The 27,175-nt window shown below is 56.9% G+C and overlaps 1 protein-coding gene across 1 annotated transcript; it reads left to right on the forward strand.

Annotated features, from left to right (window-relative positions):
- Nucleotides 1-26,936, forward strand: YY1 (YY1 transcription factor). The gene is made up of 5 exons (XM_060181060.1): nt 1-906; nt 14,030-14,192; nt 20,887-20,947; nt 22,581-22,739; nt 23,003-26,936. The coding sequence occupies exons 1-5, from the start codon at nt 216-218 to the stop codon at nt 23,183-23,185; spliced, it is 1,257 nt and encodes a 418-aa protein (XP_060037043.1). The 5' UTR covers nt 1-215; the 3' UTR covers nt 23,186-26,936.
- Nucleotides 26,937-27,175: the final 239 nt, after the last annotated feature.

A 27,175-nucleotide genomic window follows, 5' to 3' on the forward strand; every position in this document is an offset into this window, starting at 1 on the left:
GCGAGAGCGGCCGAGCGCGCGGGGCGCACCGCGGAGGGAGGCGGGGAAGCCGCCGCCGCCGCGCCCGCCCCTTCCCCCGCCGCCCGCCCCCTCTCCCCCCGCCCGCCGCCCGCCCGCCGCCTTCCTCCTCGCCTGCTGCCTTCCCCGCGGCCGGCCGCTCCTCGCCGCAGCCCGGAGCGCAGGCCGCGGCGGCCGCGGCGGCCGAGTCCGCAGCCATGGCCTCGGGCGACACCCTGTACATCGCCACGGACGGCTCGGAGATGCCGGCCGAGATCGTGGAGCTGCACGAGATCGAGGTGGAGACCATCCCGGTGGAGACCATCGAGACCACGGTGGTGGGCGAGGAGGAGGACGACGACGAGGACGAGGACGAGGACGGCGGCGGCGACCACGGCGGCGGGGGCGGCCCCGCCGGCCACCACCACCACCACCACCACCACCACCACCACCCGCCCATGATCGCGCTGCAGCCGCTGGTCACCGACGACCCGAGCCAGGTGCACCACCACCAGGAGGTGATCCTGGTGCAGACGCGCGAGGAGGTGGTGGGCGGCGACGACTCGGACGGGCTGCGCGCCGAGGACGGCTTCGAGGACCAGATCCTCATCCCGGTGCCCGCGCCGGCCGGCGGCGACGACGACTACATCGAGCAGACGCTGGTGACCGTGGCGGCGGCCGGCAAGAGCGGCGGCGGCGCGGGCGGCGGCGGCGCGGGCGGCGGCCGCGTCAAGAAGGGCGGCGGCGGCGGCGGCGGCGGCGGCAGCAAGAAGAGCGGCAAGAAGGGCTACCTGGGCGGCGGGGCCGGGGCGGCGGGCGGCGCGGACGCGGGCGGCAAGAAGTGGGAGCAGAAGCAGGTGCAGATCAAGACGCTGGAGGGCGAGTTCTCGGTCACCATGTGGTCCTCAGGTGAGCGGCGGCGGCGGGCGGCGGCCCCCGGGATGTTTTTGTTTTGAAGGGAAGCCATGTTTGCGGTGCGCGCTGGGCGCCGCCATCTTCTCCGCGCCAGTATGGCGGCCGCAAGATGGCGGCGCGGCCAAGATGGCGGCGGGCCGGGCCGGGCCGCAGTGGCGCAGTTGCCCGGGCGCGCGGGGCGGCGGGCGCGGGGGGCGGCGGGGGGCGGCGGGCGGGGGGGCCCGGGGCGGCGCGGGGGGCCCGGGGCGGCGGGGGCGGCGGGGCGTTGGCGGGGCGTTGGCGGGGCGCGCGCGGGCCGGGACGCTCCTTCCCCCGCCGGCCTCGGGGGGGCGCCGCCGCCGCCGCTCCGCCCCCCGCCCGCGCCGGGCCCCGCCCGCCGCCCCCGCCCGGCTCCGGGGCTCGCGGCTCGGGGCTGTGCGCGGCCCTCCGCGTCCCGTGACGGCTCGCGGGCCTCCGGGGGCGGCGGGCGGGCGGGCGGGGCCGGGCGGGGGCGCTCGCCGCTCGGGCTCTGGGTCCGTCCGGGGCGATGTGCTGAGCTGTCGGCGCTGGGGCCTCGGCGCCGCCTGTCCCCCGAGGGTTCCCGCGGTCTGTCCCCCGAGGGGATCTGCCGTCTGTCCCCAGGGGCCTAGGGACTCGGACCGGGACCTCGGTGGTGCTGGCCCTGCCCGATGGAGCTGCGGGAAGGCAGCAGGACCGGGCATTTGGGGCAGAGCCGCGGCTTCCCGGTTCCCCGGGGGCTGCGGACCCTGCGGGCGGCTCCTCTGCCCGGTCGGTCGGTCGGTCGGCGTCGGTGAGTGCTTGGAGGCCGCAGTGGCCGCGCGCTCGCTTCTGCGGTAAAGCGCCCCGCTCCCTGTGCTTTGGGACTGGTCACCGGAGAAGCTTCCAGCAGCTGGTGGCCAGCGTGGCGCCCAGGAGCCAGCAGGTGCCGAGGAGACCCTTGGATGCCTGCCGGGCTCTGTCGGGGCACGGGGGCCAGGCAGTGAGTGACCCGCCGTGCAAGGACCTGGGTTCGAGTGGTGACGCAGGCCCGAGGGTGCGGTGGATTCTGCGTGTCGCCGAGTTTCCGCGCAGGTGTGAGCGCGGCTGTCCGTGTTCCCGGGGGACCATCCTGGACACCAACCTTCCCCTGGAGCTGCGCTTCGCGAGGGTGTCGGGCGGCCCTGCCCTGGCCAGCTGGGATTGGGATGCTACCAGCCCCCTTGCTTTGGGGGTCTGTGTAGGGGCGCCCCCCACCGCACCGCACCGCACCGCACCCCGCACAGCTGAGCCGCGCAGAGCTGCCGGGCCTTGGGGTGCAGCCAGGTACGGCCAGGTACAGGCCGCATGGCTGAGCGGGGAGGGAACCCAACACTAAGAAGCACTTCTGCCGTGCCGCGGAGACCCGACAGAGTCCAGGCAGAAAGGCCTGGGAGGGGACAGAAGCAGGGCGTTCTGCTCCCGTGGTGGCCCTGGTCAGTTCCTCTCCGGTCTCCAGCTTCTGGCTCACCTGGGTGTGACCGCCAAGTAGAGGTGCCCGGCACACACCTGCGGGCCCAGCCAGGGCGGCCCTCCCGAGCCCCTCGGGTCTCACCTTAGTCCCCCCCCGTACATTAGAGGGACCTGGCTTTTCTCCCTGGTGGAGGTGGCAGGGGCTCCGCCTGCCCGCCTGCCTGCCTGGAGCGGTGCCGCCCTTGGTGCTCTCCCACCAAAAAAAAATAGGCTCTACTGAAGGCCCTTCTGCGTTTGACATCTGCTTAGTAAAATTGGTGTCTCTTTAAAGTTGTTTGATATACACAGCTTATTTTAAGAGAGAGAAAGACTGGAGCACTGCTCGGCTCTGGCTGATGGTGCAGGGGATAGAGGCTGGGACCCCAGCCTCAGGCAGGAGAGTCTTTTGCATGACTGTTAGCTGTCTCCCCGGCCCTAGACGGGTGTGTCTTGAGGCTGGAAGGTTAGGGCCCCACGCAGGTCACTAACAAAACAGTTGTAGGAAGCAAGTTCCTGAGTTAGAGGCTAGTCTGGAGGCTGGGTGAGTGTTGTCTGGGCCAGTGCTGCCCAGTAGGGCCCCTCTGGCTGGCTGGGTGGTTGTGGCTAGCGCGCTGAGCACTGCTCTGGGAGCACTCATCTTAGTAACGCCCGACTTCTTTCTTCAGACGACTTTTCATCTTTGTCATTTCAGTTCCCAGCAGCAAGGGAGTCCTCTCTGAACTCTGTTGTGACAGTAGAAAATAATGTAATGTATTTCTCGCTCTCTCCCTCTTTTTTCTTTCCAGAGTACTGCCCAGCTCTAGCTTGTGGTGGTGGCAGGGATCAAACTATTATGCAGTGTCCCAGGCCCCCCGGTGCTCAGTTTCTAAAAAACTAGCTGGTTTTACCACCATCTGGTGAATGAGATACTAAGAACTATGTCTCAATAGTGTGGGGTTCTTTTTACTACTATTATTTCCTTTATTGGATTTACACAGCCAGAAATTGAGAGGGGAGGGGGTGAAAGTCGGAGAGAGACAGAGACACCACTCGTGAAGCTTTCCGCCTGCAGGTGGGGCCGGGGACTTGAACCTGGGTCCTTGTGCACTGTAACGTGTGCGCTCAACCAGGTGCGCCACCACCCACCCCCGTAAGGTTCTTCTTCTTTTTCTTTTTTTTTTTTTTAAGATTTTACTTATTAATGAGAACGATAGGAAGAGAGAGAAAGAACCAGACGTCACTCTGGTACACGTGCTGCTGGCGATTGAACTCGGGACCTCATGCTTGAGAGAGTAGCTCCTTAGCCAGTGCGCCACCTCCCAGACCACAAGATTGTTTTTTAATTTCATTTTAAAATGAAGGGGAGAGCGCCAGAGTGTCCCTGGCGCGCACACGGCCTCGGGTGCCCATGCTGAAGGGTCCTCGGCCACTCAAGTAACACTTTAATTTTTTTTTTTCTTATTATCTTTACTTATTGGATAGACACAGCCAGAAATTGAGAGGAAAGAGGGTCATAGAGGGGAGAGACACCTGCGGCGCTGCTTCACCACTCGGAAAAGCATTCCCCCTGCAGGTGGGGACCAGGAGCTCGAACCTGGCTCCTGTGCTCAACCGGCTGTGCCGAGACCCGGTCCCTTTTCAAAGCCATTGTCTTTTCCGTCTAAACACTGGTCGCAGGAGCTGGGAGGCATTACAGCTGACTGGCTGTGCGCTGGGCTCCAAGGAGGGAAAGGCAGCCTGCTGGGTCTGCCCTGGCCTCGGAGTCGCCGGCTCAGGGCGTGACTGTCTGCTCCCTCTCCGTCTGTGCTTGTGAGAAGCCGCTGCCAGTGTCCCAGCGCGACCGTTCTTCACGGGGGCAGAGCCCTGGGTCTGCCCTGTCTGAGCTGTGAGACGGGTTGGGTGACATCCCTCCCTGCTCGGCCCAGCAGGGCGGACCCCTGGCTGCAGGCTGGCCGGTGTGGTGTGGGTGGTCTCACGGCCACCCCGCTGGCCTTTTTGCCCCCTGTGCCCGCTGCTGCAGCTGCTTTGGGCTGTGCTTGGTTGGTCGCGTTCCCTGGTCTCCCTCCCAGAGACCGTCACCGGTTGCCCTCGCTGGGCTGCTGGCCCAGCTGTGGTCTTTGCAGCCCAGGCAGAAGCTCTTTTTCTAACATTTATCCGTTTATTCCCTTTTGTTGCCCCTGTTGTTTTATTGTTGTAGTTATTGGTGTTGGTGATGTCTTTGTTGTTGGGTAGGACAGAGAGAAATGGAGAGAGGAGGGGAAGACAGAGAAGGGGAGAGAAAGACACCTGCAGACCTGCTTCACCGCCTGTGAAGCGACTCCCCTGCAGGTGGGGAGCTGGGGGCTTGAACCGGGATCTTTACGCCACGTCCTTCGCGCCACATGCGCTTAACCTGTTGTGCTACTGCCCGACTCCCAGAAGTTCCTTTTTTGTTTAATATTTATTCCCTTTTGTTGCTCTTGTTGTTTTATTGTTGTAGTTATTATTGATGTCATCATTGTTGGATAGGACAGAGAGAAATGGAGAGAGGAGGGGAAGACAGAGAGGGGAGAGAAAGACAGACACCTGCAGACCTGCTTCACCGCCTGGGAAGCGACTCCCCTGCAGGTGGGGAGCCGGGGGCTTGAACCGGGATCCTTACGCCGGTCCTTGTGCTTTGCGCCACCTGCACTTAACCTGCTACACTACCACCCGACTCCCAGATAAAATTTGCCTTTTTTTTTTTTTTAGATGTATCTATGAGAAAGACAGGAGGAGAGAAAAAGAACCAGGCATCACTCTGGCACATGTACTGCCGGGGATCAAACTCGGGGATCAAAATGCTTGAGAGTCCAAAGCTTTATCACTGTGCCACCTCCGAGACCACTGAGGTAGAATTTCCATTCAGTTACTGCCTTGCCTAGAACAGAAGTCCTAGACTCTACCACCTTCAGATGGCGCTGAGCATGGCGAAGAACAGGGATAGGGATTGACAGGCCAAAACACTATTCCTTTCCTTTTCTTTTCTTTTAATATTTATATATTTATCTATTCCCTTTTGTTGCCCTCATTTTTTTTTATTGTTGTTGTTATTTGTTGTTCTTGATGTTGTCGTTGTTAGGACAGAGAGAAATGGAGGGGGAGGCGGGGGGAAAGACTCCCAGAAGTTCTTTTTTTTAAATATTTATTCCCTTTTGTTGCCCTTGTTTTATTGTTGTAATTATTGTTGTTGTTGTTGTTGATGTCATCATTGATAGGACAGAGAGAAATAGAGAGGGGGGGGAGAGAAAGACAGACACCTGCAGACCTGCTTCACCACCTGTGAAGCGACTCCCCTGCAGGTGGGGAGCCGGGGGCTCAAACCGGGATCCTTATTCTGGTCCTTGTGCTTTGCGCCACATGCGCTTAACCTGCTGCGCTACCGCCCGACTCCCGCTCTTTTTCTAACCAGAGCAGGTCGGTGATGACTCTGATGATTATTATTGAGTGGGGGAGCGAGGTAGGGGTGTGTGTGTGTTCCCCAGAGCAGTGTTCGTCTCTAGCTTCTGGTGGTGCTGGGGGTTTGAACCTGAAACCTGGAGTCTCTGCACAGCCCTTGTGGGGAGGATGGAAGGAAGGCCTGGGCTTAGAACGAGCCCTGCACTCTGGTTCCTGGACTCTGCTAGACACGCTGCTTGGGTTTGTCTGAGGAAGTGGCAGCTGCTGGGAGAAGACAGGCACGGGGTGGGGTGGGTGGGGACACCCTCCTCGGAGGCCTTGATTGGCCTCACCCTCCACTGCTACTGGCCTCCTGGCTCCGTGAGTCTCTTTTCCGAGGAGAGAGCGCACAGCTCTCCACCTTTCCTTGAACTCCCCTTGATCTGTACTTGATGTCCCATGTGCCGGAGAGTTTGAGGCTCAAGCCCAGGTCCCTAAGCGTGGGGAGGAGGCTTATCTTCCGCATTATTGAGCAGAGCACTGCTCAGCTTGACTTAGGGGCTGGGCTGGGCTGGGCTGGGCTGGACTGGATGGGAAGTTTGAATCTGAGACTCTGAAGTCCCAGGTTCGATCCAACCCCCTTCCACTCTCAGCCTGAGCCGAGTAGTGCTGTGGTTTCCAGAAAGAAAAACAAGTTCTCTGCACAGACTCTTCGTCAACTCCACAGGCCCCTAGCAGAGAGTCACAGTGCTGGTTTGATGCTGGTGGGGAGGTGTTGTCGTTTTATGGAAAGTCACCCGGGTGGTCGGGCCACAGTTAAGTCGGTTAAGAGTAGAAAGCAGGGTGGAAGAAAGCGGTTATTGGGGTCGTTACCGAGCTCACTGCCGTCCGGGGCCCTACGGGTCGCGGGTGGGTGGGGTGCGCCTGCAGAAAGCCACCTCCTTTGCACTGGGTTCCGGCCGGCCTGCGTGTGGAGGGGACCCGGGGTGCTGGCCCCGGAGACGCGTGTCGTCTTGGTCTGGTGCACAGGCTCACGGCGCAGCCAGGCCTCGCTGCCCTCTGCCTGGGACAGGGCGTCTGTCTATCGCTGTGTGTTCTTGTGGTTCTAGAGAACCGGCGGGCCAGACGGTGGGTGGGAAGCAGAGCGGAGCGCACGTGGCACCTTGGTTCGCCCTGTGGTGTCTCTTTCTCCCCTGTTTCTCTGTCTCTCAGAAAACAAAGCAAAGTGGCCCCAGAAACGGTGTAGTCCTGTGTGTAGCCACCGAGCCCCTGGGCCAAAAAAACATCACATCTGCCGTCCGTCCTGCGTACGTGGCTGACGGTGCTTGGGCCTCAGGCGGGTGGCGAGTGGAGGCTGGAGTGACCCGGAGGGGTGGCTCTTGGCAGGGCGAGCTCTCTCTCTGCATGTCAGAGCGCAGGCTGGACTCGGTGGTGGTGAAAGGCTCTGGAGATGCTCTGGACTGTGGTGGCCCCCGGCCTTTCTGACACTGACCAGGGATTTTGCTGGGGCTCCGTGCATCGCCCACTTTCCCCAGCGGGGCCTTTATTTCCTCTCAGCTAGAGACCCCCATTCCCCTTGGTTCCTCCCCAAGCATCTGGTCCCATGTGGTCCTTGGCGGGCAGACTGTCTTCCAGCCTCCTCCAATCTTTTTCTTTTTTTCTTTTTTGATAGAGACAGCCAGAAATCAAGGGGAGGGAGAGAGACCTCTGTAACACTGCATCTCCACTCACAAAGCTTTCCCCCTGCAGTTGGGGGCTGGGGGCTCGAACCTAGGTCCTTGCACACTGTGATGTGTGATCGCAACCAGGTGCTCCACCACCCAGCCCCTGCCTCCAGCCTTTTGTACCCTTTAAAAAGGTCCACGTGCCCAACACAGAGCATCTTTGAAAGGTGGCTGAGACACCTTGCTTCACAAACGGGCTCTGCTGAAAGGGGCATGGGTGCCCCGGGGCCAGTTAGCAGAGGCTGGAGAGGCACTCGGCGCGGTGCGCCCAGGCATGGTCCCTGGCACCAGCAGTACCCGACCTGAATGGTGCTTCTCTAGTCAAAGAAGAAAAGATATCTTAGTCGCATGTCTCCCCCTCCCAGCCCCCTTCTCCTCCCCCCCCCCCCCCCCGCGCCTCCAGCGTTATCACTGGGACTTACTGCCTACACTAAGAATCCGCTGTTCCTGAAATTAAGAGAGATGGGGAGACGGAGTGAAAGACAGACACCTGCAGACCTGCTTCACCGCCTGTGAAGCGCCCCCCCTGCAGGTGGGGGGGCCATATGGTTTCTGAAGGAAATGTTAGTTTCCTCTGAGCGTGGCAACTTGCATTGTACTAGACCAGAGCATGTGGAGGTTTTATTTGCAAAACTCAGGCAGAAGAAAAACGTTAAGCAAAGCAAACAGCCGACGTTGGCTTGAAGAAGAACCTTGTCTCAAGGACTAGAGATGAGGCCTGCCAGAGTGCGTGCTTGGCTGGGCGTGAGGACCCAGGTTCGAGGCCCTCCCACTAGATGGGAGCACCATGGATGGTATCAGAGGGTATTTCCTGAGTAGCGGGCTGTTCCGGTGTCTCTCCTCGCCTCTGCCCTTCGTAGATTTGTAATTCCCTTTTGTTGCCCTTGTTGTTTTATTGCTTTAGTTGTTATTGTTGTCATTGATGGATAGGACAGAGAGAAATGGAGAAAGAAGTGGAAGACGGGGGAGAAAGATAGACGCCTGCAGACCTACTTCACCGCCTGTGAAGCGACTCCCATGCCGGTCCTTGCGTTTGCGCCGCCTGTGCTTAACCTGCTGCGTTACCACCCAACTCCCACTCTTTGTAGATTTATCTGTGAGAGCATCGCCGTCGTTCCGGGCATGTGGTGCTGGGGGTGGAGTTCAGTAGCCTCACCCACTCTGCAGCGAAGCTTCCTGAAGTGCAGGGCAGCGGGGCTCGAACCTCACTCCTGAACGTGGGGTGGGGTCTGCTGGGAGTGAATGGTGGAATGGCGCGGGCATAAGACCTGGCAGGGAGGCAGAAAAGATTGGCATTTCAAACAAAAGATTGTTTTCTCGCAGTCATCTTGTTGGGTTTTGTTTCAGGATAGCTCCTAAGTGGCTTGGGAGTGATCGGTCGGCAGACCCGACGTGTTCTGGCGAGTGACCCCTGCCCCCACCTGGGCCAGCCGCGGACCTTAGTGTGGCCATGCCCTCCCTCTCCCTGCCAGCGGAGAACTCGATGAGATGGGTCTCCCACAAAAAAGAGAGCGCTCCGTGGTGGTCACCCAGTGTCTGTGAGCCGTGTTGAGGCTCCCTCTCGGCGTGAGTCCCCTTGAGGCTTGAGTGCGAGGCATGAAGTTCACAGTGGCCGCGGCAGTTGGGACTTGCGACGGCAATGTCAGGGTGTTTAAGGTTGGTGGGGGGGGAGCCAGAGCATCGTGTCAGGAGGGGCCGCAGCCCGATGCTCTGACCACTGCACTGTGAGTTGTTTTTAAGAGTTTGCTTTTTAAATATTAATTCCCTTTTGTTGCCCTTGTTTCTTTACTGTTGTAGTTATTGTTATAATTGTCGTCATTGTTGGGTAGGACAGAGAGAAATGGAAAGAGATGGGGAAGAGAAAGACAGACACCTGCAGACCTGCTTCACCATTTGTGAAGCGACTCCCCCGTAGGTGGGGAGCCAGGGGCTCGAACTGGGATCCTTACTTCGGTCCTTGCGCTTTGCGCTTTGCGACACCTGTGCTTAACCCACTGCGCTACCGCCCGGCTCCCAAGAGTTGTTTGTCAGTGAAGAACAGACGGCACAGCTGTGCACGGCCGTGCTCTGGTGCCGGGATGGATCGGTGGAGCCTGCGGCCGTGGGCGCCGAGTCCCATACCGGCCGGGCCGCTTCCCCGTTGCGGTGAGATCTGTTAACACGGAGACAGTGCTGCTGCTGCTGCTGCTGCTGCGTGGACGTGTGCACGTCGGTCAAGGTTTGTCTCTCAAGCCTGGCTTGCTGATGAGCTGGGTTCTGCACTCAGGGACCGTCGGGCCTGGCGTGTCACCGGTAGAGCTCTCTCCTTAAGCCGAGCTGGCCTGCAGTCTCCTGCTGCTGGGCCTCCTTGTGTCTAGGCTCCTTTCCGTAGACACGTCGCACAGTCCTGCGACTTTCCGTGCAGGCTGGACAGCGGCCAGTGAGTCTCACGTGTCCCCTCTGACCTGGGAGAGGTTTTCCCCCCAGAGCCCTGCTCAGCGCTGGTTTATGGTGGTGTGGGGAGTTGAACCTGGGACCTGAGAGCGTCTGCATAACTGTTAAGCTGTCTCCACGCCCCGACCTGGTTTCTGTCCCCCTCTGTGTTCCAGTCCTCCTCGAGGCCTGTCTGCTCGTCGTCACGCGGACCGATGGGGACTCTGGATTCTCTCCTGCGTCCTTGTCCCTCTCGCTGCCGAGGGATGAGGGACGTTGGTGTGGGCGGAGAATGCCCTGGCCACCGGGATCCTCACTCTCGAAGGTTGTGGGGGGGTTTTCCCCAGCAGATAAATATCCCCGGTAGCTTAATCGGTCTTTCCCCAAGTGAAATGCCCTCACAGACTCACAACAGGGACACTGAGGCGCGAGTTCTGTGGCTTTTGTTTAACTTGAGCAGCCAGCATTGCGCTGCTAGGAAAGATGTGAACAAACGAGCCATGTTTCTGAGCGTCTTCATGAAGCCAGATGCGCGTGTGCAGTCGCTTCCCGCAGCGGGGAAGGGGGCACCGCCAGTGTCCGTGACTAAGTAGAAAATGCATCGGCCCTTCTGGGAATATTACTTGGTCTTGAAGAGCAGACTTTTCTATACTCTAACTCTGAGGGACCCTAGCGTAGGCCGGGGAAGAGCAACTCCTCCCAAGGGCTGGGCGGACCGGCCTGGGTGTAAGTAGTGTGCGGGTTACCCCGTGTCCTGGAGGTGCTTGTCGCCACTGGATCCCCACCTCCAGGTGGTCGGGGCGAGTTTCATCGGAACTTGAAAGACCAAGAGGCGCCGAGGAGAACCGGTGGGGTGGGACTAGGTTCCCCTGCTGGCCGTGCTGGCCCCTTCAGACAGCCGCGGGCACATCTGGCGTTGGATCGCTGCCCTGCAGCTCTGCTTGGGTGCCCGGTGCCGTGGGGGCCAGAGCTCAGAGCTGAGGCCAGTGCCCACACGGACGGGGTGTGAGGGTCTGTCTGTCTGTCTGTGGGCAGGAAGAGCCCTTGGCCACCAGAGCTATGGGAGGCATGGCCCCTCTTGCTTGGCGTGGAAGGGCGAGCTCTGTCCGCTCACCACCGTCACTTCTGGTGCCCAGGCATGCGGCAGGCCCTGTGTGTCCTGTGTCCCGCACCCGGACCGCGGGGGCTCTGGCAGCAGTCTGCAGTCCTCACGTCTGACCCACCGCTGGGGGCGGGCTCTGCGTCTCACATATTCACTGCTATGGTAGAGGATGCGGGGGGCGGTGGGGGCGATTCCAGAGAGCCTTCGGCCCCTGTCCACAGGAAGCTTCACAAGTGGTGAAGCAGTGTCTCTCCCTCGCTGACCCCTCTTCCCTCCCTATTTTATTTCTCTGTCTCAATCCTGAGTTAGCTGTAAGAGAAAACTTGGAGTCGGACGGTAGCACAGTAGGTTTAAGTGCACATGGCGTGAAGTGCAAGGACCGGTTAGGACCCCGGTTCGAGCCCCCGGCTCCCCACCTGCGGGGGAGTCGCTTCACAGGCGGTGAAGCAGGTCTGCAGGTGTCTGTCTTTCTCTCCCCCCTCCGTCTTCCCCTCCTCTCTCCACTTCTCTCTGTCCTATCCAGCAACGATGACATCAGTAACAACTACAACAATTAAAAACAACAAGGGCAACAAAAAGGGAAAATAAATTAAAGTCGTGATGCATTTTTGCATTGAAAAAAATCCTCCCTTCTCCCCTCCCGGCCCAGTGCAGTGCGGTCACTGTGGATGTTGTCGGTGCCTGTTCTGGACCGTGGACCTGGGTTTCTGGGCCACGTCCCAGCGCTGTGACGTGTGGCCAGTGGGCACAGTGCCCGTCCTGCGTCTGTGGCTGCGTCTGTATTCTCCTTAGCGCGTCCGCGCCCAGGCCTCCCTTTTACACGTCTGCTCTGGGGTGTTGAGAGTTCTTTCTAGTTGGGGGGAAAAGTACTTGTACTTAACAGGTGGCACACAGGTCTGAAAACTAGGGTGACAGGGCTGGGGAGAGAGCAGACCGTCTGCTTGAGGCCCCGGGGAGGGGCAGGGGGAGGGGTGGTCGTTGAATCTCACCTCTGCCACTAACTGGTTCCTGAACAGTCGCTTGACTTCCCTACCTGGACTTTGTCCTGTGGGCCCGCTTCCTAGTGCTGCTGTGTGTGGTGACGGCGCCTGATCCGCAGAGTAGAGCCGGCTGCTGTTGCGTCCTCGGGTTTTTTTGTGTGTGTGGTTTTTATTTTTTTAATTATTATTTATTTTCCCTTTTGTTGCCTTTCTTTTTTATTATTGTTGTTGATGTCGTCGTCACTGTTGGATAGGACAGAGAGAAATGGAGAGAGGAGGGGAAGACAGAGAGGGGGAGAGAAAGACAGACACCTGCAGACCTGCTTCACCGCCCGTGAAGCGACTCCCCTGCAGGTGGGGAGCCAGGGGCTCGAACCGGGATCCTGACGCCGGTCCCTGCGCTTTGCGCCACGCTGCTGTCTTTTGCTTAGCCCGCTGCGCCGCCGCCCGACTCCCTAGCTCTTCTTCATTTTCTTTTTCTTTTTTCTTCTTTTTTTAAATATTTATTTATTCCCTTTTGTTGCCCTTGTTTTTTATTGTTGTGGTTATTGATGTCGTCGTTGTTGGATAGGACAGAGAGAAATGGAGAGAGGAGGGGAAGACAGAGAGGGGGAGAGAAAGACAGACACCTGCAGACCTGCTTCACCGCCTGTGAAGCGACTCCCCTGCAGGTGGGGAGCCGGGGGCTCGAACCAGGATCCTTGCTCCGGTCCTTGCGCTTTGCACCACGTGCGCTTAACCCGCGGAGGGGCAGGGTGCTGGAGGCGGGAAGGCCTGAGCGCGGGCTCTGCACCCACCTCCTGGCCTCTCTCCCCCACTGCCTCCATGTCTCTCCCGTGGTGACTAAAAGCTCGAGCGCTTTCTGCTGTCGTCCAGCTGTGCGCGGTCTCCCTCCGCTGGAGGTGGCGTAGTGGATAAAGCATTGGACTCTCAAGCGTGAGGCCCTGAGTTCAGTCCAGTCCCCTGCAGCACAGGTACCAGAGTGATGTCTGGATCTTGCCCCCCCCCATCCCTCTCATTAATAAATACAAATATTTTTTTACAAATCAGCGTCAGCAGGGTGAGCTGCGGCGGGTGTGTAGGCTGCGCCTCTCCCTGCTGTGGGCAGGGCACCCTACGCCCTGTGCTCAGCCTGGTGGTGCCCTGGCCAGGCCGCTCGGGGTGGTCGGCCGTTGGACCGTCCCAGCCATGAGCTTAACAAGACATTTTAACACCTGAAAGGCCTGAAGCTAGTGGATGCTCTGAGGGCATTTGATGCAAGCAGGGCTTCTGGTGGGTACTGGAGCCTGGGGGTTGGCACCAGAGCAGCAGGAGGAAGCTTCCTGGCCTCTGGGCGAGTCACTAGAGTTGAAGAGGCAGCGCCAACAAGTTCTCAAAGAGAAGAGTGTAAGTAAGTAAGAGTTACGCTACTGTCCAAGAAAGGCAGGACTTTGAGGCGGCCTGAGCTCAGCTGCGGGGCTGGCGTGGGGGTGGGGGGTCCGGCCTGGGTGTGGCCACCAGGGGCCACACAGGCTGGCTGTGGAATGCAGGGGGGTCTGTGAGACTCCGGTGTGGAGTTTGCTCCACAGGGGAAAGTGTCAGCCGCAGTTAGCGGGCCTGTTGCCAGTGAGCACTGGGCCTTGGTGCCTGGGGTGTGCTGGGCCAGCGCCGCCTTCCTTTTCTGAAAGGTTGTGTTTGAGAGGGAAGGACTTCTCAGAGTCCATTTCTCGACCTCATCTGTCGGGGTCCAGCACAGGCTGGTGGCAGGTGGGTGGCTGGGGCAGGAAGCCAGTGCCTGGCCGGAGGTGACAGCCGGAACCGACGTCTGACCCGAGTCAGTGTTGCAAGATCGGCGGCCCCCAGGAAACTCCTGAGGTGAAAGGAAGCAGAACTGGTGGGGAGTCGGGCTGGGCCAGTAGCTGCCAGGCCTCAGAGGAGTCCCAGGCACAGCCCGTCGTGTGGAGGTGCAGACTCGGGGTTCCGAGAGGTGAAGGGGGGGGCGACTTGGGGGAAGTGGCCGTAAACTGCGAGCGCTTTCTGCTGTGTCATTCAGCTGATAACCCTTGAATGTGTTTCAGATGAAAAGAAAGATATTGACCATGAGACTGTGGTTGAAGAACAGATCATCGGCGAGAACTCGCCCCCTGACTACTCGGAGTACATGACAGGAAAGAAGCTTCCTCCGGGAGGGATTCCTGGCATTGACCTCTCAGACCCCAAGCAGCTGGCCGAGTTTGCCAGGTGAGTCCCGAGCCTCCTGGCCCTGGTTACAGAAAGGACTGGCGTCGCCAGCTGTGCCTCTGTGTGCCCACCTAGTTACAGTGCTGGCGGGTGCTCTCGCTCTAGGGAGACTTGTGGAAACAGAGCATTTGTTTTATTTTCAGCAGTAGCTTTGCTAAGAACGTGAGTGGCACCACTTAGATCCCTGCAGACAGTCAGGTGAGCAAGGGCTGGCTGACACTGTGAACACACACACCGCCGCAACACGACACGGATTGCCGTGGGCACCACGCGCGCCTCGAGCCCAGCGTGACGCATCTCCTGGACAGGGCCGCAGAGAACACGGGCTGCACACACCCGCTGGCTGTGATGGCCGCTGGCAAGGTTTCCCCAGCTCACATTTCAGGGTGTCACCAGCCGGGCCCCAGGGTTTCGTTAATTCAAGCTGGTGTGACAGGAAGAGACTAGATGTTTCGGGCAGGGACCCCAGGAGGCTGGTTGGGTCTGGACCGGACCGGGCCGGGCCTCTCCTGTTGACAGGTGTCTAGTAGTTTGGCGCTTTCCTCCAAGGATATGGGGGATGCAACCACATAGCCAGGGTGCAAGCCTTGCACTCCACGGACTGAGCTGTCTCCCCCAGGAGGAGCACGCCCTGAGCTGGTAAGCAGCAAGAACTCCTTTTCTCTGCTGGGGGGGTCGGCCAGGGCAGGATCCGTAAGGAACACACAGTAGGACGCCTTGCGCGTGAGGGCAGGGTGGAGTGGGAAAGAGTCCTTGGAGTGTGCTGGTTCCTTCTGTGGCCCTGCTGGGAACAAGGTGGGCTGCTGCCTGTGCAGCTGAAGCTGCTGCCCGCCCCCGGCACCCCCCCCCCCCCCCCCAGCGGCTGTGAGACCAGAGCTCTGCTCACTTCTGGCAGCGTGAGGGAGTGAACCTGGAGCCTCGGGCATGAACTTCACTAATGTGACCACTGTGCCTCTCCCAGCCTCCAGTTGTTCTGTTTCATATACTACTTCATTATAGGAGCTGGGTGGTAGCACACATGCTCAGGGACCTGGGTTCCAACCCCCTGCTTCCCACCTGCAGGGGACAAGCTTCACAGGCGGTGAAGCAGGCCTGCAGGTGTCTGTCTTCCCCTCCCCTCTCCATTTCTCTCTGTCCTATCCAACAACAACATCACTAACAACGATAATAACTACAACAAAAAAACAAGGGCAACAAAAGGGAAAATAAACTTTTTTTTTTTTTAAGATTTGTTCTGTTACATATGAGAGAGAAAATTTCACAAGACAGAAAGGAAAGAGAAACTAGAGCACCACTCTGGTCCGTGCAGTGCTGGGGATTGAACCAGGAGCCTCTGGCAGGAAAGCCTGGTACCCTGCTAGCGTGGCTGTTTCCCCATCCGCTGCCGTTCTGAGTTTTGTGTTCTTTGTTGTTTTATTTTGTAGTGTGAGAGAGAGAGATCAGAGAGAGCACTGTGCAGCTCTGGGGACTGAACCTGGGACCTTGAAGCCTCTGGCATGGGAGGTGGTTTTTCACTTCTGTTTGGGGTTTTTTGTAGAACCACCATGCTGGGTCCCCTCCCCCTGCCATCCCCCACTCCTTTTTAAGGGGCTCTGTGCCTTTCTTCAGTCCAGTGACTGCCACCCAGCGTGGCAGTCAGAGACGGCAAGCCTCTCCTTCATGGTGCCAGGTTCCAGCTTTCATCCCATCTTGACTCCACTCCTTATCCAGAGGCGTGGCTGGTGCAGATCCCCGGCCAGGAGACAGGTGTTTGATGGCGCGTGTCCCTAGGTGGCCACCTGTGTGTTCAGCCCTGGCTGGGGTGCGGATGTTAGGGTGGGAGCCAGGGAGTGCCTTGCAGGGGGGGTGTCTGGCATGAGCCACAGAGAGCGTGGTTCCCGGGCAGGCAGCTCCTGTGGTGGGTGGGGGTCAGCTACTAGTGGTGCCAGCCCAGCAGACAGTTGTCATTCAGCTGAACTTGAACCAGGTCGGTGAGGCCCTGGGTGCTGAGCCCAGACCCCTAGTGTGCTGGGACCAACTGCTGACGCCTGTGGGCTCCAGGCTGCACTGGAGAGAGCGACTTTGCAGCCGGGTCTGGGCTGGCTTGGTGCAGGTCCAGCCAGCGAGTGGGGGGGGGAGGGGAGGCTGTTAAGGACTGTAGCTGGGATGAGGGACAAAGTCATCTTTGTGCAAAGATGGGGCAGATCTGCTGGGGCCGGGGTGTGAGGAAGAGGCGGGACAGTGTGAGCCCGCACCTAGCGAACCAGTGCAGACAGGCTTTGGTTTCGGGAAACGTCAGTATGGGGCTTGGCCTTTGGAGCAATGACCAAAAGTAAGGAAGTGAGTAGCTTTGGGGACAGGGCTGCAGCCCCGAGTCTCGGGGTAGCCCTCCTACCAAGAGGGTCAGCAGAACCGCTCGGGCATCCAGACAGGTGGGAGCAGTCAGTGGAAGAGGTGTGGGGCTTCTGGGAGGCCCCTGGGCAGAAGAGCATTTCTTATTTATTTATTTATTTTCCCTTTTGTTGCCCTTGTTTTTTATTATTGTTGTAGTTACTGTTGTCATCTTTGTTGGATAGGACAGAGAGATGGAGAGTGGAGGGGAAGACAGAGGGGGAGAGAAAGACAGACACCTGCAGACCCGCTTCACCGCCTGTGAAGCGACTCCCCTGCAGGTGGGGAGCCGGGGGCTCGAACCGGGATTCTTACGCAGGTCCTTGCGCTTCGCACTGTGTGCGCTTAGCCCGCTGCACCACTGCCCGACTCCCTCAGAAGAGCATTTCTGGGTTCTGGACCCTGGAGGAAGGTTTTGCAGAGAGGGGCTGAGTGTGACTTTGGTGACACCGGACTGTGTGGGAAATCCCCGGGGTTTCAGCCCTCTGCTCCAAAGATGTAGTCTCAGCTGTAGGGCAGGAGGCTGGTTTGTTTTCCATGGGGGTCCGGCCTCTGCGTCAGGACCTCCTTGAACCCTTCTCTTCGGGGAGCAGGCCCGTACTAGGAGCCAGCACCAAGGAGAGCGTGGGAAGGAGATAGATAGGTCACCTACAAGAGCGACAGCTACACTGTCAGGAAGGGCTTCTTCTTCAGCAGTGAAGTAATAGGAGACAGCAGAACAGCGGCTCAGTTGGCGGGGCGTGGGTGTGTGTGTGTGTCTGTAAACAAGTTTGATTTGGGGAGGTGTGGGCAGCCAGGTTAGTGCTCAGTCCTGGCCATTGCTGGCGCCGAGTACTGAGCCCAGAGCCTCTTGAATGAAGTCCTATGCACCAACTCCTCTCTCTACCCCTTTTCCCTCTTTCTCTGTCACTAGCTACAAGCAATGCTGGAGTGATGAGTTCTAGAATGGACTTGCAACTGGCCTGAGTCTTGCAGCAGGGGGTGGGGAGGGCCGGGTTAAGACCTAAAGACATTGGAGAGTCACTGTGCTCAGTGAGTGCGACCCAGTGAATTCTGTCTCCTGATTAGATCCACAACTCTTGTGTATTTTCAGAAGGTGGCCATCTAAGGCTGGGGAGATAGCACAGTGCTTATGCTAAGTGCCCGGGCCCCAAAGGTCCTAGTTGAATCCCCAGCACCGCCAGAAGCCAGAGCTGAGCATGGTTTTGGTGTGAGAAGCCCCCACTTAGTCTGTCCTTTGTACACCTTCAGTCTCAAGATCAGCCGGTCAGTCCTGCTTGGTGGTTCTGTTTGTGCTCAGGAGAGGCTAACTTCAGACTCCTGGAAAGGTGGAGTGTGACCTTGGGCTGGGAGCACCTGGGGTGGCGAGAGATACCAGCTCCAAAGTTGCCTTCAGTGCGCAGGGGCCGCAAATCGGGTCAAGCACAGCAAAGCATTACCTGAGTAAGCTATTTCCCCTGCCCGAATGCTTTTAGAAATCTCCTCACAGGGGCCAGGCGGTGGCATACTCATTACAGTGCACTAGGATGCAGGTTCGAGTCCCCGCTCCCCACCTGGGAGGGCAAGGCATCCCAAGGTGTCTCTTATCTCTGTCCAGCAAATAGAACACACAAAAGAAGAACATCATCACAGGAAGGTAGCACTGTGAGAATAGGGTTCACTCAGCAGGCTTTGGCCTCGTTTTTTTCTGAAGCAGCCTTAGCATGGGTGGGGGGTGGGGGTGGGTATCCCGCAGCCTGTGCCACCAGCTCAGTCAGCTTTGGGCTCGGCCTGTCCTCCTATGTAGGTGTGGCTTCCGGGCCACTGCACCTCCTGCTGGTCCTCCTTCAGCTGCCAGGGGCTTTTGGAGCGCCGGACTTTCTGAGTTGTGGAGGTCTTAAGAGTGACTTCCGGGCGGGCAGAGGGTAGATAGCATAATGGTTATGAAACACTCTCAAGCCTGAGGCTCCAAAGTCCCAAGTTCGGTCCTCCGCACCACTACATAAGCCAAAGCTGAACAGAGCTCTGGTTAAAAATAAAAGAGTGGCTTCCTTTTTCTCTAGGCGCCCGGGGCACAGCAGAGGCGATAACAGAGGTCCTTCCCAAGAACTAACCGCACACTCTGAAGGAGGTAGCTTTGCACCTTTTTACAGACTGAGAGACTGAGGCTGAGGGGTGCAGTACTTGCTCAAGGTCATGCGGGTCAAGTCACACATCCCATCCCGTCTCGTCCATGGTGCCTCTGCTGTTGTCACCGTTGTCTGCGGCCCCAAAAGTCCCCGTGAAGTGCCACGCGCAGCCCTGGGCAGCCCACGTGCGGGCTGGCTGGGTCACCGAGATGCGTACGTGGCAGTACGTGATGTTGCTCAGAGAAACCTGGGCGTTTTTGGTTTTGCTTTTTAGATTTTGAATATACACATTTATCTTTACTCACAAAATGCTTTGGCGCTCTCCTTTTGGGGGAACAGCTGAGCGTTTCAGTGTCTGTGTTCCGCAGTGATGATCTGAGAGGCCTCCTCGAAGGATGTTTGGATAGAGTCAGAGAAGTTGAGAAAGAGGGGGAGAGATGGGGAAGACACCCTGTGGCCCTTCCTCACCACTCGTGAAGCTTTCCTCCTGCGAGCGCACCGGGACCAGGACCGGGGCTTGAACCCCCGCCGTGTGCGCTTGGGCAGACGCGCCACCGCCTGGCCCGTCTGGAAGCATTTCAAAGCTTCTAAATTAACCGCATCTCCGAGTACTGCCACACAACTCAAACGGGTATTTTGAGAAACAGAAATTGCCCGGTTTTTTGTTTCTGTTTTATCAATTGTTGTTAAAATTTGAGCTAATGGTATGTTTGTGTGCATGTTTGAAACTTTCTGTGGCAAGTCTTTTTTTTTTTTTTTTTTTTTCTTTAAAAAATGAATCAGTCTTAACTAAAGTTGGGGTGTGTGTGGGGGGGGTGACCCTGGATTCGCTTTCTCACCGCCACTGTCCCGCGTGTGAGCCCAGATGGGTGGGGCAGGAGCTGGTGGCATAGATGGTGGGTGCTCGCGGCAGAGTCCGGCCCCTCTGGTGAGTTCCATATTGCACATCTGGACAAAACCCACGCTGCCACCCTCACAGAGCCACTGTGCTTCAGAGCAAATCCCCCCTCTGGGGAGGTGACTCGTGGTCCCCAGTAGTTGATTGGGGCAGCGAGGCACGTGTGAACGGGTCGCTGTTACTTTCAGGTTTGAGAGGGCCTCTAGGTGGTGCCCTAGCACTGAATTTTTGTCCCACCCCAAACTTTGTGATCCAGGACCCACATTCCAGGACTTAATGGTGTTACGATGACAGAGGCACTTAGAACATAGTTGCTAACCACTGTGATATTCTGCCAGTTACAAGAAAGAACATATTACAGGACTGGGTGGGGGCATGCAGGCTGAAACTGTTAGGGTTTCACAGGAGGTCGGTAGCCCTGGGAGTTGGATGTGTTCCGGCCTCCAGTAGATGGGCCTGGGTCCTCCGGGGCCAGGCAGGTGTGGTTAGGCTGGCCTGTGCCAGCGGAAAGGCGGCCCAAGAAATCTTTAGTGACGGGGGCGGGGGGAGCGCTCTTGAATAAGGGAGTCTGTTCAGATACTTGAGTCTTTCTGGGTTTGGGGGGTTTTGTAATCTTTCACCACTGCCACACACAGCTAGAGGGAGTGTTCGGAGGGCAGGTTCTGGCTCAGTGAAGTTGCAGGTAGGTAAGTTACCAAACGAGAGAGCTCTCGGACAGCACAGCACAGTGGTTCCTCTCGGGACACTGGCTGCCGACATGGGCAGGACTTGGGCACACCCCGCCCCCAGCAGGGCCAGGGAACCGTGCTAACACAAGAGAGGCGATTGGGTACTGACACCCTGTTCTCGCGTGGACGGTGTGTCTGCTCCCGTTTTGATGACCAGCTCATCTGAGGAGCCATTTCCACGGGGCTGTCCGCCTGCAGTGTACCCCCATCACTGCTGCTTCTGGAGGCCTGGCGTAGCCCCCTCTGGGGTGGGGGTCCATCTCTGGTTGTCGGGGCAAGAGTTTAGAGAAAAGGACAGATGCATAAGTGCCCCAGAGTAGGGGTGCCACTCTGCCCCGCACCACCTCACTGCCTCCAAGGCCGCAGGCAGGACTCAGCCCTCAGAGCACCAGCATTCTCCTACGTGAACGGGGAGAAACCTGGGTGGTCGGTGAATGTGAGTGGGCTCATGCTGTAATCTTAGCTTTGTGCCATCAGGAAGTCGTGTTAGGCTCTGTATGATTGACGCCAGTTGAGTCTACCCACTTCTACAAATCTCTCTCTCTCTCTCTCTCTCTTTTTTGTTTTTATTTTATTTTATTTTTGGTAAGAATGAAGCCAAGAAAAATTAAAGAAGATGATGCTCCAAGAACAATAGCTTGTCCTCATAAAGTAAGTAATGCTAGGGGAGTGTGGACGGAAGAGTTACTGGAGGTGGAGAGCTTTGCACGGAGTTGGTGCTTCTGTCTCCGTCTGCGTAACAGATTGAGGGACTAGGATCCTGCATTTCTAAAACCTAGAACATAAATTTTCACTGTGAGTTTTGTGGCCCTGTTAAAGGCCACTTAGATTCAACCTTCTTGACTATCTCTATGCCAAGTATCCAATTTTATTTAGAGTTTGTGTTTTGTATTCATCTTTTGAATCAGTAAGTAGTGAGTCTTAAGACATTGAGTTGTCTGAATCTCACCTTGGGCCTTTATGGGCCTGCGGGCCTGCGGGGGGGGGGGGGGGGGCGGCTATTTGGGGCGTTGCTAAAAGTAAGCCAAGTAAGATTCCATCATCTTGTCTGTTAGCAGCCTGTCACTAGAGAAGTTCTTAATTGCCTTCCAATGTGGGAGCCTGGCTATTACTCTTGAGATACCAGTTGGGTTTGTATCCAACTGAATTGGCCATGAAACTCACAGAAAAATTATTACTTGAGTGCAGAAAAATCAAAGGGGAGGAATCGGGGGTAGGATAAAGAATTTTCACAACCAACCTCCAGAAAGGGTGGGCTTTTGTGGTGACTCCTAGTGACTGCTCACGGCTTCCTCGAGGCCCACTCTAACCGGAGCCTTTCAGGTACAGTGACTTCTCTTGGGGCCGGAAGCCTGGCATTTGAGCATTTGAAAACAGTTAAGCCTGTGTGCCTGTCGTTTCTCCAGTTCTCTGTACTTGTTTTCCGGTTACTTTTTTTGTTCTTTTTAATTCTGTTTTCTGAATGGAAACTCAGCCTAGGGGTCAGGTGAAAAGACTGGCTTTCCCTCCCTCCCTTTGCCTGTGGAGCTGTTGGTGGTTGGTGTGTGCCTGCCCTCTGTCATGCTGTCTCCTCATGCCCCACTCACTGCATTGTTGGCAGGAACTGCAGAAGAAATTGCAGGTCATGCTTCTCGAGCCCCGCACCCATCCATCTGCCGCCCCCTGCTCTGGTATCAGCTTGCCTGCTTCTCTTTCCCAGTGTCTCACACAATCAATTTCTTCTGTAGTTGCCATTCCTTGGAGACCCTCTTGCTTCTTTCTCTGTCAAGAAGGGGAAAGAGGCAAAGAGAGAAGAGGGAACAGTAGGCGATGGAGAATGACAGCCCATTCTTGCAGCACAGAATATGGGGCCCACCGAAGGTAGTGGTGGACGGCCGTCATTTTAACTCCATTCGTTTATTGATCTATCGGTGCTTCTGTTACTTCCTTTGGGGACAGCGTTGGGCGAGACCGCTGTGGTGTAGCCGGAAGCCAGGGTGTCGGGTTCTACTCCCAGCTCGGCTCCCGCTAGTGGTGTGACCTTGGGCAGGTCTACTTAAAGACGTCTCTGAGCCTCAGTTTCCTCATCTGTAAAAACAAGGATTTGCGCTAAGGCCTTTCCTAGCTGTCGGGGGGGGGGGGTTGTTGCCTTAATTCTTTCTGCTGTAACACCAAGTAAAATGCCAGTGGGAGGCTGGGCGTGTGTGTGTCTGTCAGTGTGTCAGTGTGTCAGTAGAGGCTGTCAAGGCGGCCGGGTCCTCCGAGTCTGCAGCGCCAACCTCTAAGCCCTTCTCTCTGTCTGAAGGGCTGCACCAAGATGTTCAGGGATAACTCCGCCATGAGGAAACACCTGCACACCCACGGCCCCCGCGTCCACGTCTGTGCCGAGTGTGGCAAGGCTTTCGTGGAGAGCTCCAAACTAAAGCGGCACCAGCTGGTCCACACTGGAGAGAAGCCTTTTCAGGTAGTGCCGGCCCGGGTCGCCGGAGGTCGGGGTGGGGGCCCCTAGGGGTGGGGGCCCTGGTCTGCGGTCCGCAGCCCACCGAGTCGCTCGTGGACGGAGACCTCCTCTGTCCTCACCGCCGGAGTGAGTACAGTGGCCAGAGCCGAGCAGGTGCAGATAGCCTGAGGGGCGCGGGGCCTTCTGATCCCCACCGTCACCCGCCTTCTGCCTGTGTGGAGACGGGGGCCGAGCTCTGAGTGGCTTCTCTGGTCTCTCCTTGACAGTGCACGTTCGAAGGCTGCGGGAAGCGCTTTTCACTGGACTTCAATTTACGCACGCACGTGCGAATCCACACCGGAGACAGGCCCTATGTGTGCCCCTTCGACGGTTGTAATAAGAAGTTTGCTCAGTCAACTAACCTGAAGTCTCACATCTTAACACATGCGAAGGCCAAAAACAACCAGTGAGAAGAGGGACCCTTCTCGACCGCAGGAACATCTTCCAGGAGATGATTGGGAATAAATACGCCCCTCCTTTGTATATTATTTCTAGGAAAGAATTTTAAAAATGAATCCTACACACCTAAGGGACATGTTTTGATAAAGTAGTAAAATTTAAAAACAAACTTTAATAAGATGGCATTGCTAAGATGCTCTATCTTGCTCTGTAATCTCGTTTCAAAAACACGGTGTTTTTGTAAAGTGTGGTCCCAACAGGAGGACAATTCATGAACTTGGCATCAAAAGACAATTCTTTATACAACAGTGCTAAAAATGGGACTTCTTTTCACATTCTTATAAATACGAAGCTCACCTGTTGCTTACAATTTTTTTAATTTTGTATTTTCCAAGTGTGCATATTGTACACTTCTTGGGGATATGCTTAGTAATGCTACGTGTGATTTTTCTGGAGGTTGATAACTTTGCTTGCAGTAGATTTTCTTTAAAAGAATGGGCAGTTACATGCATACTTCAAAAGTATTTTCCTGTAAAAAAAGAAGTTATATAGGTTTTGTTTGCTCCCAGTTTTGGTTGTACTCTTTAATGTTAACACATTTTGTATAATTGTATCGTATAGCTGTATTGAATCATGTAGTATCAAATATTAGATGTGATTTAATAGTGTTAATCAATTTAAACCATTTTAGTCACTTTTTTTTTTCCCTGAAAAACAACAACAACAACAAAATACTGCCAGATGCTGGTGTTCAGTGTAATTTCTTCGCCTGTCCGGTTCCAGAAAGTGGTGCTCAGTTGTAGAATGTCTCGAACCTTTTGCCACCTGGCGTGGACATCCGTGTGACAGGGCAACAATGAAGCGGCACTCTACAGAAAGGCCGCGGCAGAAAGATCTGGAAGCACAGCCTTATTTCCCTTTGTTGTCCAGAGTATAATTCTAATTCTTGAGCCTCCCAGAAATTGGAAGCAAAATAAAGCAACTCAAGTTTTCTTTATTTTTTTCACTCAGTGACAGTGACTTGTAAGTGAGGCGGTGCATGGGTCTTCTGGTCCTTCCTACGTGCGCTGCGTTCTCCGAGGGCAGGTAACAGGTGTCCGTGTTAAGGAACTACCTCAGTACCCCCAGACCGGCCCGCGGGGCGACGGGGCTGGACTCTAGCTTCCCCGGCGGGCGTGCCCGGGCGGCACGGGCCTGCAGGTAAGGTGTCGGCCGGCAAGGGGCTGGCACAGAGGGAGGCCCGGGCATCTCCGGACCCGGCAGCCTGCGAAGGTGCCTTGGCCTGGGCTCGCGGGCCGCCGGCTCTGGGTGACGGCCTCTGCGTGGCACCCGCAGCGTTGAGCACCCAGTGGCTCGCTCTTAGCTTCGGCGCAGATAGCGAATGCAGACCGGCAAGGTGCTGGCTGGCTGGCTGAGAACAGTTGTACTCAGTGAGTACTTGACCTCTCACTTTGTGACCTCTTCAACGTGATTCTGACTCCTGGACTTCAGTCGGAGGAGAACCTTTTCTAAACTGCCGGCGAAACCCCGTGTCCTCCAAATGCAGTCATGCCGTGTGCTTGATGCTGCCAGGTGGTCGACCAGCTAGGGCATCTCCGAGATCTCTTTCCAAGCTGTGTGGGACGTCGCAGGCCCTAGAGTGCAGCCCGGGCTCTTGCAGCCTCCACTGGTCCCGTGTGGGAGGACTGGTGACCTCTGGAATTTTGAAGTGCCTTTTGAATCATAAATGAAAAAAAAAATTTAAGACACTTTTTTTATTATTATTATTCGTTCAGAATCTGTTATCCAGTGAGTAGTTTGATGGAACTGTGTTATTCAGAAGACCCCAGGCTTTGCTGTCTCTGGCCATCAGGAGAGGTGAGCCTTGTTACAGTCCCCTTCGGAGCTGAGTGCCCCCCCCCACCCCCACCCCGGCAGCAGGCAAGTCTGGTGAGACCTGGGGCAAGGCACCCACCCCCCTCCCCTGCCCGCCATTCCCCAGCAGACCCAGGCAGGTGGAGCTGGAGCCCCATGGCCCAGCACCGTGCCACCCCAGCCCTGCCTTCAGGACCCCAGCCCTGGAAGACCCTCTTCCTCTGTGCCTTCACCCCCTCAGGGAGGCTCGTCTCTGTCTCTGTCCTTTTCCGTCTCTGAGCTGGTTCACCACCTCCCCCGATCCCGTCCATGTGTGCTTCTGCTCATTGCAGCACTTGTTTCTGAAAGGTGGTGTGCGTATGGGGGAGAGAGGACCCCTGGAGAGAGCGCGGTGGGCAGGCCTGCAAGCCAGCTCCAGGGTGGCCACCCTGGGCATCGCCTGGCCCGTGTGATTTGCCGGAATCTGGGTTGGTGTCAGGAGAGTGGGTCGGTCAGAGGGTGGGTCTGATTTGTAAGTGATACTGAGGCGTGTGTTCTTACCGCTGAGCTGAAGTGAGTGCATGTTTAGCGGGTATAGTGTCGAGACTCCAGAGGCAAAGTTTACATTTACCAAGATGCTTTCTATTTTTGGATTTCTTATTACCTCCCCGCCCCCTTAGGGTCGTGCTGGGGGAAGTAGATTTGTATAAAAGAACTCTTCGCCCCAGGATGACATTTATTTTCCAAGGTGGCAGTGAACTCACTGTCAGCCCCATGGTGTTGGCGTGCTGAGCCTGGGTCTGGGTGTTCAAAGAGAATCAGGATGTCACTGTGGATTTTTTTTTTTTTTTTTTAATTTGGTTTCCATGTGCAAATGTTTGAGATCGTGTCCTTTGACAGAAGAGTTTCAGGAAGCCCAGCTGGTTGTGGTGAAGCCAGTCTGCTCAGGAAACGCTGGCCCTCTGAAAGCTTGGACCTTGGAAAGGGCTTTCCACCCACCCAGCTGCAGGCAGAGATTGAACCACCCCACTCCATCCCATCCCACCCCCGATGCCTCTTGTCTTATGGATCCCTGGGCAGGACAGGACAGGCACCCACTGAAGGCCTAGCGAGGTGACCTCAGAGGCCCTTGTCTCAGGAGGTGGGGGAGTGAGCCCTCACTCCGGCCTGCCGTGCCTCCTTGTGCCTCAGGGCCTTCAGGACCCTCTCCTGCACGCACACGCTGGCAGAGTGGCTAGGTCTCCTACACCCTGATTTCCGGACGCTGACTGACCGCCTACTGGGGAGACTGCTCAGGACTCCACTCAGCTGGAGGGGAGAGTGTAGGCACGGGGTGTCTGGGCGGCACCGCAGAGACCCTTCTGCTTGTTGCGCTGGTGGCTGGTCAGGACAGGACGTCGGCTCAGCGTGGTGTATTCCCCACCAAGCCAAGTGTGGACACACTGAGCGGAGTGCTTTGCAGCACAGACAGCCGGGCTGGGGGCATGGCGGGGGCGTCACCATGCTTGCCGTCGTGGCAGGGGGCGGGGGGGGGGGAGGCAGCAGCACCAAATGGATTGGCTTCTCCCGTGACGTGACTGCTGCCAGACCTGTGTGAAGGCTCTCCTGTCCTCAGATGATCCGTCAAGCCATTTCTGGAGAACACTTGTGTTTCGCTCCACTTTCTGGTGACTTCTGTAGGCCCTGGCTCAAGGACTTCACATTGTGTTTCATGTGCGCCTTTCTCTTCAATGTTGTTTGCCATTTCTGGAATTGTCCCTGGTTTCTCCTTAGCTCATAGGTCATAGTCGCAGAAATACGATAGTACCCAAGCACCCGCATCAGACGGCTTTGCATCAGAAAAACATTTACCTAGAACTCAGTTTGAAGCACCAAGCATGTGTAACATGGTTCTACAAAATAGAATAAACGCATAACATTGTCAAGCTTTTAATGCCTGTGGCTCTCCTTTGTCACTCACTCCGTTAGTTACTTATTTTTATGAAAGAGACACACAGATAAAACAGCTGCCAGAGGCCGGCTCAGCTCTCTGGCCATGGTGGGACTGGGGATTGAACCTGGGACTTTGGAGCCTCAGGCATGAGAGTCTTTTCCAGAACTACTGTGCTGTCTCTAGCCCTCAGGAGTCAGTCACTCCTGAAAGCCCCTTTTTATTTTAGCGGCTTAAT

The sequence above is a fragment of the Erinaceus europaeus genome, chromosome 22 (assembly GCF_950295315.1).
Source record: "Erinaceus europaeus chromosome 22, mEriEur2.1, whole genome shotgun sequence".
NCBI lineage: Eukaryota > Metazoa > Chordata > Mammalia > Eulipotyphla > Erinaceidae > Erinaceus > Erinaceus europaeus.